This window comes from Mirounga angustirostris, unplaced genomic scaffold (assembly GCF_029215605.1).
Source record: "Mirounga angustirostris isolate CCGP_5_RB_7025 unplaced genomic scaffold, mMirAng1.0.hap1 SCAF_16, whole genome shotgun sequence".
Taxonomy (NCBI): domain Eukaryota; kingdom Metazoa; phylum Chordata; class Mammalia; order Carnivora; family Phocidae; genus Mirounga; species Mirounga angustirostris.
Window position 1 is genome coordinate 51,470,181 of NW_026991724.1, and position 11,877 is coordinate 51,482,057.

Sequence of the window (11,877 nt, forward strand, 5' to 3'; positions counted from 1 at the left end):
GTTGAAAATGGGTAGATGATGGCCTTTCTCCTCTCATGAAAATGCTAGAAAATTTCCATAATAGGTTAAAAAAAAGAAAAAAGGATGGCCTGAGTGGGGACAGCCTCAGCAAGGTGAGGAGAGGCTGCCAAGGAAGGCAGAGCTGGAGTCTGGGGTCAGGGAAAGGGGGGGGGGGGAGGCTCCATCACCCCTCAACAAGGCCTTACCTCTTGCTCTCATTTCCACAATGACAAAACCTGCCTGGATACCTCAGGGCCTTATACACCAAAAGCAGTGGGAAGTACTCATTACGAACATTCTGTATTAGCCAGGCACCATACTACTGAGTTCCCTTCTACTCGTCTCGCACCAAGGCGCAGTAACAAACCTAACATTTGTCATGGGTCCTCAGCATCCTGTTTTACGGAGAGGCTCAAAGAGAAGAAATCTACCTATGGGGTCACAGCAGGAAGAAGCAAAACTGGAACAAGTCCTGGACTCTCCAACTCCAGGCCCAACTCTTCACCTCTACCCCTGAGATAATTAGAAATTATCTGGAAGAGAGTAACTCAACCGGCCAACCGACAAAACTCTTGCCTTGAAATTCGTAACTGGGGGCGCCTGGGTGGCTCAGTCGGTTAAGCGACTGCCTTCGGCTCAGGTCATGATCCTGGAGTCCCTGGATCGAGTCCCGCATCGGGCTCCCTGCTCATCAGGGAGTCTGCTTCTCCCTCTGACCCTCCCCCCTCTCATGTGCTCTCTCTCATTCTCTCTCTCTCAAATAAATAAATAAAATCTTTAAAAAAAAAAAAAAGAAAAGAAATTCGTAACTGGGCTGGCAAAGATAAAACTGATGCACAGAAAACGGATTAAATGAAACAGTATCCCAAGAAGGGGCAAAGTGAGATAGTAAGACACTGGACAAGGTCCTTAACACTCTTGTGCCCCAGGTTTCAACTGCGAAGTGAAGGCAGCGATAGAACCTCTGGGACAGATGAATTCTCAGGGGAAGAATTTCCTGAGACCATGTAAATCAAGCACTTAGCACTACCCTGGCCCAGGGCAAGTCCTTAGGAGGAAAACTATCGTTGTGCAAAGACACGAGGCAATTACAGTCCTTCCAACATCGAATAAAGGGAACTGGGAAACCTGAAACTCTGACCAAAGACTTTGGATAGTTCAGGGAATAAGAGGTGCACAGAAAAGTTCCAAGGAATCCTAGCCAAAACCCAAGTAAAGGGTCTTCTCCCCTGACAGACAGAAAGCAAGAGGAATCCCAGGGAAGGAAATTCCCAAGCTGTCCAACGCCAGAAGAAATGTTTCTTCCCAAAGGGTGCAGCACCATACTGGGGTTGGTCCAAGCACACAAACCTCTTCGAGCATTTCTGTAGAGCGTCAAACAAATTGATCGAGGGAAAACCTGGCCTGCTAGAGGAGTCTCACAGAGTCAAGGGTCATTTCCTTTGCCTGAGTGGCTATTCTTCCACTCCCACTCACTCTGAACATGACTCCTGTTTTTGATAAAGATATCTCTCTGGAAAAAAAAAAAAAAAAAGATATCTCTCTGATCCAAGTTCCTCCTGTCAGATGAATCCCTGAAACTGGTTTCTCAACAGAGAGTTTCCTAACCATCTTCTCACGCCAACCATGCCTCAGACTGCTTACAGCTGGAAAGATGCTGGTTCTCATCCAAGGAGGGTTGATTTCTGTTATTCCAGAAAGGAAAACTGAATCACTGAACCTGGGAACCAAGACTCTTCCTTGTCTGGAACTTTTTCTGAAGAAATCAGTTTGGTTCCACTCAACGTACGTTCAACTAAGACAAAGTATTCATATTTTCAACTTAAAAGAAACCGGGCCTCGGACAACTAAGATTCCTTGTTCATACACCACTAAAGAATTTAAGGAGAACTGCAATTATCTGTATGCAACTCTTTGTTGACTTCCAGTCAACGGTGGGCTCCTCGGAGGGCACATCAGAGGCTGGGAGTTACCTGACTTTCCAAGGGCCCAGCACAGGGCCAGACTCAGACTGGCTGGGCCCCTGTGATATATTCCACACAAACCCAGCATCAACCTCAGCTCTGCACACCCTCTTTGTTAGCTGCATCAACACGGACGCTGGACCACTTCCCAGGCAGTAACCTGGATTACTTCAAACTCCAAGGAGGTGATTGAGCGCTGGTCTTTAATCGAAAACTCATTTCTGAGGGTTTATGGAGGGCCCCCTGAGAGGCCAGAGGGGGACAAGAGCCCATACGCAATTGACACATCAACCGAGGTGAAAGTGGCCAGCAGTTGGCACCCCCCAAGGAAAGCAGCCCGACCCACGTTGCCAAGAAGCTAGTTTCTGGGACTGCTCTGGCGTGCCCTGCAATGGCAGGGCCCGGAATCCCAAGGAAACCTAAGCCCTGATGTTAGGAAACTGAGGAGGGCAATAACCCAAGCCACCTGCAAATGACATTGAGCCAAGTGTCACTCACGTCTGGCCCCAGCTCCCTGGGGTCGGGCCCTAACAGGGATGTGTTAGCTGGGATCTGCTTCCACAATGGCTTCAAGTCTCCAGTGACTTGTAATAAATGAAAATCCCTTTGATTTAAAGGTTCGAAAGCCCAGGCTTCGGCCTCTACGTGCACTGGAAGGAGTGGAACACAGGACTGATGGAGCTGCGCCAGGTCACAGAGGGACAGCACACCCCTCTCTCTCAGAGGCTTACTTTTTTTTTCTTAGTCTCTACACCCAAGGTGGGGCGCAAACTCACCACCCCAAGATCAAGAGATGCATGCTCTACTAACTGGGCCAGCCAGTCGGGACCAACTTTAAAGGGAGTACCTGTATTCCCTTAGTCGCCTGTCTTCCCACCCACCACCCCTGCCACAACAAAAATCATGGCAGCTGCTGTGCAGGTAGTAGGCACATCAGACCAGCGCGGGGGGCCAGCAACCTTCTTGTTTACAGGGCCGAAGAGTAAACACTGTAGGCTTTGAGGGCCACAGAGTCTCTGTCCCAGCTACTCAACTCTGCTGTTCAGCACACAATCAGCCACAGACCATATAAATTAATGGGCGTGGCTATGTTCCAATAAAACTGCACTTAGAATTAAAAAATAAAAAGCCAGGTGGGCGGGCTTTGATCAGAGAGCCACAGACTGCCCACCCCTGTCCTGCCAGCAACAGCTTTTCAACTTTGACCTTGACCCACATCTCCTCCTTTACATTTCTCTCAAACAAGTTTTCTGGAGCGGCTTTAACTTCACCGTACTCTGCTTTTTTCTATCTTCTCTCATGTCTTTGTGTTTCAAATGCAGGCGACAAATCAATAAATGGGACTTCATATCTTACTAATGGCTGCACACCGCAGCGTCAGCTCCAGGATGGCATTTGGGTAGAGAGCTTGGGTCTGGGTACAGGCTGCCCAGGTTCTAACTCTGGTTCCACACCCCCCTAGCTTTGCAACCTTGGACAAGTGACTTCATTTCTAGGGCGCCTCGGTGGCTCAGCTGTTGGGCGTCCGCCTTCAGCTCAGGTTATAACCCCAGAGTCCTGGGATCAAGCCCCGCATCGGGCTCCCTGCTCAGCGGGAAGCCTGCTTCTCCCTATACCACTCCCCCTGCTTGTGTTCTCCCTCTCGCTGTGTCTCTGTCAAAAAAAAAAAAAAGTGACTTCTGTTTCAAATTCTCAGGGTAGGGCTGGGGTGAAGCACTCCGAAGGTCCCTGGCAGGTAATCGCTGCCCTTCATAGGACTGCACAAGAGACCCTGTCACACCTTTGGGAAGACTAGCAGTCAATGACTCACGAAGTCTCATACGGCCGGCCTGACTCCCACGTCCATGCTGTCCACCGCTCCCCACCATCTCTCTCCCAGAAGAGGACCAACCCTGGCTTAGAGGGAACAAATGGAATCCATGCCTTACTAGGCTTTATGCTTCTGGAGTTTATGGTTTCTGGGACCCCCCGACAGGGACGACAGGGACGAGGGAACCAGGTGCTCAGCAAACTGGTGGATCTACCGGTTACCCGTGATCCAGCCACTCAGCCTCACCTTGCAGTTCATTTTTAAGACACCTACTTCGCAGGTGGGTATCCAGAGCTGCCATAGGGGCAGCAAACCCCTGACCGTGGCCAGAAGCTGCAGGTGTCAAACAAGGGAAGGAAATCTGAGGCCTGCTACAGGCAGTAACCACCTTTGCCCAAATCTAAATAAAGTCCTCAGGAGAGAAGAGCTCCCTGCACACTCTGAAAACTTTTCTGCTCCAAAAAAAGCACGGGACAAGCCTGACTGCTGAATGAACAAAGCCTTAACTGACTCAGCCAAATTACCAAGGGGCAAAGGAATCGTGGGGCTGGGACAGGCCTTGCTCATTTCTCAAGACTCTGGAGAGCATAGGTAAAGGACTTGTTTAAAAGGTGATGTGACCCGTCAGCAGTGGGTTAGGTGCTACAGCCCTGCTTTCGCAGCTCTCAGGAGGCCTACCATGGTCATAGCAAGACTTGGATTCTAATTGCCAAAGAGGAACACGGGAAGGTCGTTAGCATAACCTCAAGATGCCATGACTCTTCCAGCACCTGTCTGTTCAGCAAGCAAAACATGCCTTAAGATGGCTACCACGGAGTTTCCACCCCGATCTGCTCCCTGCAATTAAATAAGCTGACCAGAAACCTAAGAGGTGGAAGATAAACTGACTTCCCTCAAAAACACAGATGTTATGCTTGTTTCTGTTTACATACCAGACTATAAATTTTATGTAGTTTTTTTTGCTAGTAGGGACAGCAAGATAAAGAAACCAAGATTTGCGAATGCCGGGCATTGTGTGGGCATCCTGTGTATGCCCACTTGACCGCAATGACCCTGAGAAACGGGCATTATCCTCGGTGCCCACTGCAGGGAGAGCCAGGCCTGAACACAACCTTATCTGTCTCCAAAGGCCACAGTGTTCCTTCCTATCCTGTTGTCACCCCCGACATTCAGAAGATGTCACCACTTGCCTTAACAAATAGGGAGCTGAGTCACCAGTTCACAGATACAGTCACCAAAAAAACAACAAACAAAACAAAACAAAACAAGAAAGATTCTCTACCCTGAGCAATTTGGCCAAGAGAAGCAAACTATGCTCCCAGCAAATATCCTGTATTGGAATAATAAATTATTCCAATAGCAGGATGCGACTAAGTCTATACCATCCGAGGGGCCACGTCTTGGTTTTGTCATCAACTGATCGAGGAAGAAATGTAAAAACTGCCCACATAATCCCCTATCACTATTAAGAAACCCTGCGCACTGTTTCCAGAGCTGCCATCTTTAGTAACCATCAGAGTAAAATCGTTGCGAAGCAAAGACGAGGCCGATAAATTTGGAAAGCCAAATCCAGGAAAATCTGGTTCCCCCCAGACAGTCCCACTTTTACCTTGGACTTAACCAAATGACCTTTAGATAAAGGCTCACCCAAACAGGCAGCTTTTCCACTCTTTCCAGTAGGTTTTAATTATGAAACCGGCCTCAAGTCATTGATTCTGACAAGACTCCCACCACCGATGAGCAGACTGTTCCTCCGGATGCTTGAATCAATCAACTTATTAAATGCCAACTACCACGAACGCCAGAAACCAGCCTTTCGTCTCCTACTGTGGCAGGAGCTCTGTTGCCAAGGTACGGGCAAGTACCTTGCTCACTTAGAAACTCAGCCATTCACTTACTGTTTGCTCTGAATTACTCTGTCACTCAACTTCCTACTCTGGGTCAACCCGTCGCTCTGGTACTAGACAATTTTATCCACAGGGACCAAAACGCAGGTTCTCTGGAATATGGTTTGACCTAGAGCTATCCACAAAGGCTTGGAAATAATTAGCGATTTTCACCATACAGGTATTTGCCGTAACCGGATCTGGCTTATGGGAGATGGTTCTAGGGACTTAATAGCCACAAAAACCTAGCAGAGGGGAACAGCAAATAAGGCCACCCTGAGACATCCATTCCTCCCCTACCGGGGCAGGGAAAAGATCTAAGAGAAAGGAGCAGAGAACGTGGAGGCATTATTTAAGGATAAATTACTAAACCAGCTCAATATGAAACTGTCTACATTCCACTGGATGGAAACAAACTCAGAGTCAACCATTCAGCTCTAATGTGCCAGGTAGGCCAACGGCTGGGAAAAACCTTCATTTCCACAGGTGCAAAACAGTTCCCCCTTGGGATCAGCCTTCCAGGCTAAGCAAAAGCCACAGGAGTGTCCTTCTAGAAGAGCTATCTGTACTTAAAAATCTTGGCTTGTCAAGAATCAAAAACTTAACCTTCCGAGCAAATCAAAACCCTATCTGGGAGACAGGACAGTCTGACTGAAAGCCCTGTTGGGGGAATCCTAGTTTTCTTTTGAAGAACGAATTTGAGGAGAGTAAAAAATAAAGGGTTTTTAGGACCAGAATATCCGTATTTTCAGGGTCACAATTGGTTGTATTTCTACTGGGAATATTTTAATTTGCTTTCCGATTAAACCTCTCCAACAGAGAATATAACAATTTTAAAGATTTCAAGTGTCTAAGAGGTGCTGTTAAATCAGGGATTCTGAGTGACACCCTTTTTTTTGCAACATCCATTAATTTGAATTTTAACTAGTACTGGTACATCAGTTTAGGGGGGGAAAAAAGGCAGTACTGTGACATTTCAAAAACAAAGACCATTGAAGTACAGTTTGACATAATTACTGGGGCTTCTTGGTTTTCATGGGAGTCCTTTGAGAACGAAAAAACAATAAACCCTTGTGTTGATATGCCTGAGTACTTTTTAAACGTTTGGGGGAAATACTTTTAAGTTCAACGAATGACTGCTAAAATTTTCACTTACAAAAGAAATCCCATTTCCTCCACACTTCATTTTCAAGTAAAGTTAAACAAGCATCCTTCGACAACTTAGTCGTCCTCGAAACTTGGAAGGTTCATCTGTTAGCATCCAGTTTCTGCACTTGGCTCCTGGAGGAGGAATTTCACCAAGGAGGGAAAACTTCAAATAAATGCAATTCCTTTTCGGCTGACCCTGTGCACTGGATGGTGTGTTCAGTTTGTGCTTCAGACATTTTTTTTGCAGGATACTGTACTGTGTGGATGCTTCTTCCTCCCACAACTGATTTTACATACCTAAGATCACCACTTCACAGCAGTTAGGTTGTGAGTATATGGAGAGAAAGAATAAAACCAGTGGCCCACTGAATTGCAGTTTACAGTTCCTCATCCCAACGTAAGTGAACTTTTTTTTCTCCTAAGAATGGAAAAAAAGGAAACAGGATCTTTCGGAGGGGAAAATTGGGCTGTGTGTTATAAAAAGTTTTCGCTACCAAAGTACACCAGGGACCAAAAGTGGGCAAGACGGAAAATGGAACTTCAACGTGTTTTGTCTTTTAACGGAAGAACTTATGCTTGTAAAACACATCAGAAGTACAGTGTTTGGTTCTGCAAGTCATTTCTGTTGCTGTTTTTATCTTGTATGTGTGGGGGGGGGCAGGGGGCTGGAGGAAGTGTTCTCTCCACCATGACTGGGCGTGTTTGCATCAACTTTTCACGGTCAGGCATGTGCTTTCGAACAAAGGAACAGTGGAGACAGGGAGAGGAGATTGGGGCTTGACACGCTTTACAGATTTGGTGCTTAAACAGTACTTTACAAATGACTTGCTTAATTTAAACGTCCATCACCATAAGAGACATTGGAGTAAAAGGAGCGAATTGGATCTACTTGAACCACAATCTTTTTTGGGGGGGGGAGTGGGGAGTGGAGGGGAGGGAGAACCTTAACTCGAATGCAAGTATCATAAACCAAATTCAGTTAACCTCGTCCCCTACAAATGGACCTGAAGTATCCACTTTCTTCAAAGATGAAGGCTGGAGACAAAGCAATGGACTGAAATGGAGAGAGGGTACCAAGGGCTTGAAAACATATGGGCCTTTTACATAAGTTTTTGTCATGTTACAGTAACGCTTTTTTTTCTTCCTTTAGGAAAACTGTGTACGACAAATTAAAAAAATTAAAGATCAAAAGGATGTGCAAGTCTTAAAGGGCTCAACTGGGTTTAGAATCCTGATTCGAACATATAAATTTACTCAAGCATCACTTTGGTCTAAAGGCAGGAGGAAGGCAGGCAGGAAAGGGACAAAAAGAGGGAGATAATTGAATTACTCAATAAAAGAGGCTACTTACCATCCCAACCCATTGTAAGACATACACTTCTGACATAAGAGAACTCCTTAGAGGTCGAATAAAGCGTGTAAGCACCTTTGAGTAATGCACCTGCCCCCACGAGGGGGCCCGGAAACCCAACGTGGGCTTAGCGCACAGACCTTTGCTAATCTGTTTATTTCCTTGAACTGGAGGCAGGCTGCGATGGGCTGCGATTCCCAGGACGATACATTTAATTAGAACAAAACAGAAAACAAAAAAAATTTTTTGTAAAAGCTCACCAAACTGCTGCACTTGTGTCTCTGAATGTGGGTGGCATTTCTTTTAAAAGGCAAAGTATGGTCTGTGAAGGAGAAAGGGAAAAGGGGAGGTGGAAGTGGGGAGAAGGGGCCGTCGTGCCTGGCAAGGAAGCCCTAGCTGAGACCCCTACCTAGGGGAGGGTCCTCAAGCGACTCCCCAGCCCGGGCTGCTGTGGGGCAGCCATCTGTCCAGCGCGATCTCTTCCCCTCCCCACCCCCACTCCTCCTCTGCCTGCCTTTCTTGCCGGTGGAAAACCTTCCATTTCCAAATCCACTCTCTAGACACCTCTTCCCCTGCCCCACCAAGAAAGGGAGGGCAAACCCTGCACCCCAACCCTCTGGAGCAAGGGAAAACGGGGGCCCCAACCTCGCCCTGAAACGCGCCGGGCTGGCGCCTTTATCATCCTCCAGAGAAGGGCGTGGGGCGAACCCATTTCGCACTTTAAATAAAGGGGAAGGGGGGGCGCTCCCTTTCACCCCCTGCCAAAGCACAAAAAAAAAAAACCTCGTTCTCTCTCCCGGAAGGGATGGCGCCCCATTTTAGCCCGAAAGAGGAGGGAACCCCATGAGAAAGAAGAGACCAACTTCCTCTCCCTTACAAGGAAGGGAAACCAAACCTCAGCCCCCCCCCCACCCGCCAAAAACGCATCACCTACCTACGAAAAACGAGAGGACCCCTGCCTTTAAGAGAAAACACGGGGAAGGGGCTCCTCCCCAAAGGAGGCAGGGGCTTCCAGCAAAGGGGCTAGAGATCTGCCCCCCCCAATTTTGCCCTCTAGGGTATAGCGAGGAAACACCTCCCGCCAAAAAAAAAGTGCGAGTGCCCCCACCCGAAGGACCCCCCCACTAAAAGGATGGAGAGAGAACTGAACGAACCCCCACTTTCTGCCTAAGAAAACTAGGGTACCTCTCCAAGTAGGGCAGGGGACACCTCCCCCAGGGGAAAGGATACTGCCAAGGGCTGGGAGACCCCCAACTCCAAACCCCTAAGAGCGGGGCTACTGCTCGAGATCCCCCCCCAACCAAAAGGGTCCGGGAGCCCCTCCCCCATCCCCTTCCCCGAAGCCAGGCGACGGGCAGGCGGGCCCATGGCTGCCAGCTCCGGGCGCTGGGGCAGCCAGGACCCCCGTGGGCCTCCGCAGCCCCCCCCCCAGCGCCCCCTCCCCAGGGCGGGCGGGCGGGCGCGGGGGTCCGGGGGGCGCCTCCTCACCTTCCCCTCAGCATGGCGCCCAAAAAAGACAGAGCGAGAGCGAGGGAGAGCGGGCGAGCGCCGCGAGGGGGGGGAAACGCATGAGGCCAGGAGAGAAAGCAAGCGAGAAAGAGCGAGCGAGCGAGCGAGAGACACCCACCGACCCCGCCCTTCCTCCTCCTCCTCCTCCTCCTCCGCGGCCCGGCCCAACATGGCGGCCGCCCCCCTTCCTCCTCCTCCTCTTCCTCCCCCCGGGGACGCTGCCCCGGCCGGGCCGGGGGCCTGACCTGTCGTCAGGGAGCGGGAGGCGGTGGTGGAGGAGGTGCGGGGTGGCCGGGCAGGCGTCGGGGGAACACGGAGGAGGCGAAGGCGTTGATGGCGGCGGCGGCGATGGCGGCGGCGGCGACTCTGATGGTGGCGGCGGGGGGGTCCCGGGCGCGGCCTCCATAGTTCCTTTGGGGGGGAGGGGATGTTAATGCACGAAAAAGGACTGCTTGGGCGTGGCGGGAGGGGCACACTTCAGCTCTGAGGGCTCCTCATAGGAATGGGTATATATTTTTTCGGTTTCGGAATCACCTCTGCGCCGACCTCCGCGTAGGCCGCGCGGCCTAGGCCTCGGCGGGCCGCTCGCCGCTTTTCTCCGCAGCCCACCCCTGGGGTCACTCGCTCACGGGCGCGGGGCCCTCATCGGGGCGAAAGCCCCCCCACACACCTCCCCCGCGGGCCCGGAGGTGGGGGACCCGGGGGACACGGACACTGGTGGGTGGTTGGGTGTAATTAGCGCAGGTCGCGCGCGATGGAGCAAGCGAGGGGGGAGGGGAGGAGAGGAGAGCGAGCGAGGGGGGTTAAAAAAAAGGATTTTAGGGAGAGAGGAAACGGGCCGCGGAGACGGGCCGACTGTCTTGTCTGTCTGCCCGCCCTAGGCGCCCCGGCTGCTCGGCCCCCGCCGCAGTCAGAAATTCACACAAAATGGCGGCTCGGCCCAGAGGAGCCGAGAGGCTGAGGCGGGAGGAAGGGCGAGGTGGGAGGGGGAACTGGGAGGCGGAGGCGGAGGCCGTGTCACGTGGAGGAGAGGGGCCTAGGCCCTCTCCCGAAGGGCGGCGGAAAAAGCCGAAGGGAGAGAGTGTGGCCGAGGCAAGGCGGAAAAAGCCGAAAGCAGCTGAGCGGGAGACGGGGGGAGGCGGAAAGAGCCGAAGGGTGCGATAGGGGTGTGGCTAAAGGATGGATGGAAACAGGAGGCGGAACTAGCCGAAAGAGGGATTTAGACGGAAAAGGCGTAAGGGCGGAGCTCGGGATGCGATCGACAGCGTAAAAGAGTGGGAAATTCGCCCAAGAGCAAGCGGGAAGAGCCGAAAATTGCCAGCTTGAGGGAAGGCGGGAAGAGCCGAAAGTTTTAGGTGGGAGAATGGGAGGAAAAGGATCCGGGCTACGAAGAGAAAAATAATAACCGAAAGCTGGAGGCCGGGTGCCGTGAGTTGTAGGTTTCCGGAGTAGGGGAGGATGGAGCGGAGCCGGTCCGGAGCTGACGTCATTGGAGACCTCGGTCGGTGGCGTCACTCAAGGGCGGTGCGAAAGGGGCGGTCCTTGGTACTACCTCCAGGAAGTTTCAGAACTTGGAGCGTGGGACGGGGAAGGCTCTCGATAAATGCTGCACGAGGGACCTATTAACCGGGTTCAAACACTGTGCAGGGCGCCTGGGTGGCTCAGTTGTTAAGCGTCTGCCTTCAGCTCAGGTCATGGTCCCAGGGTCCTGGGATCGAGCCCCGCATCGGGCTCCCTGCTCCATGGGAAGCCTGCTTCTCCCTCTCCCACTCCCCCTGCTTGTGTTCCCTCTCTCTCTGTGTGTCTCTGTCAAATAAATAAATAAAATCTAAAAAAAAAAAAAAAAAAAAACCACTGTGCAAACGTAAAGCCCTTTGACCCTCGCAGCTGTACTTAGAGGAACTACTACTCCCATTCAGTGGATGCAGACTGAATCCTGGTGTTTAAATAATTGCCTCAAAAATCATTAGTATTAGCCATAAAGAGAACCTCAAGGATTTTCATCAGTGCCGGCATTCCACTGGCTCCTGCAAAAATTCGTGCAGTCCTATTTGCATCCAAGGATCTTAGTTCCGTGCTTTTAGGACCTCCTTGTACGGTGCCAAGCTCTGCGATGGACCCTGGGAACAGTTTCTACCTTCCTGGAGCTTAAATACCGATAATGCCCCGGGGAGGGAAAAAAAAAAAACCCCAACAACCTGGTCATTA

The 11,877-nt window shown here is 50.8% G+C and overlaps 1 protein-coding gene across 9 annotated transcripts in view; it reads right to left on the bottom strand.

The window, feature by feature from the left end:
- Nucleotides 1-11,401, bottom strand: part of ZC3H4 (zinc finger CCCH-type containing 4) — a 43,079-nt gene extending 31,678 nt beyond the window's left edge. Inside the window, exons 1-2 of one of the 9 annotated variants that reach the window (XM_054511475.2) lie at nucleotides 11,076-11,401; nucleotides 9,915-10,080 (exon numbers count right to left, since the gene is read on the bottom strand). In XM_054511475.2, the coding sequence (XP_054367450.1) occupies nucleotides 9,915-10,075 (161 nt within the window). In that variant the 5' untranslated portion in view covers nucleotides 10,076-10,080; nucleotides 11,076-11,401. The other 8 variants (XM_045891809.3, XM_045891811.3, XM_045891810.3 and 5 more) reach the window with 8 other exon arrangements.
- Between the last annotated feature and the right edge of the window lie 476 nt (nucleotides 11,402-11,877).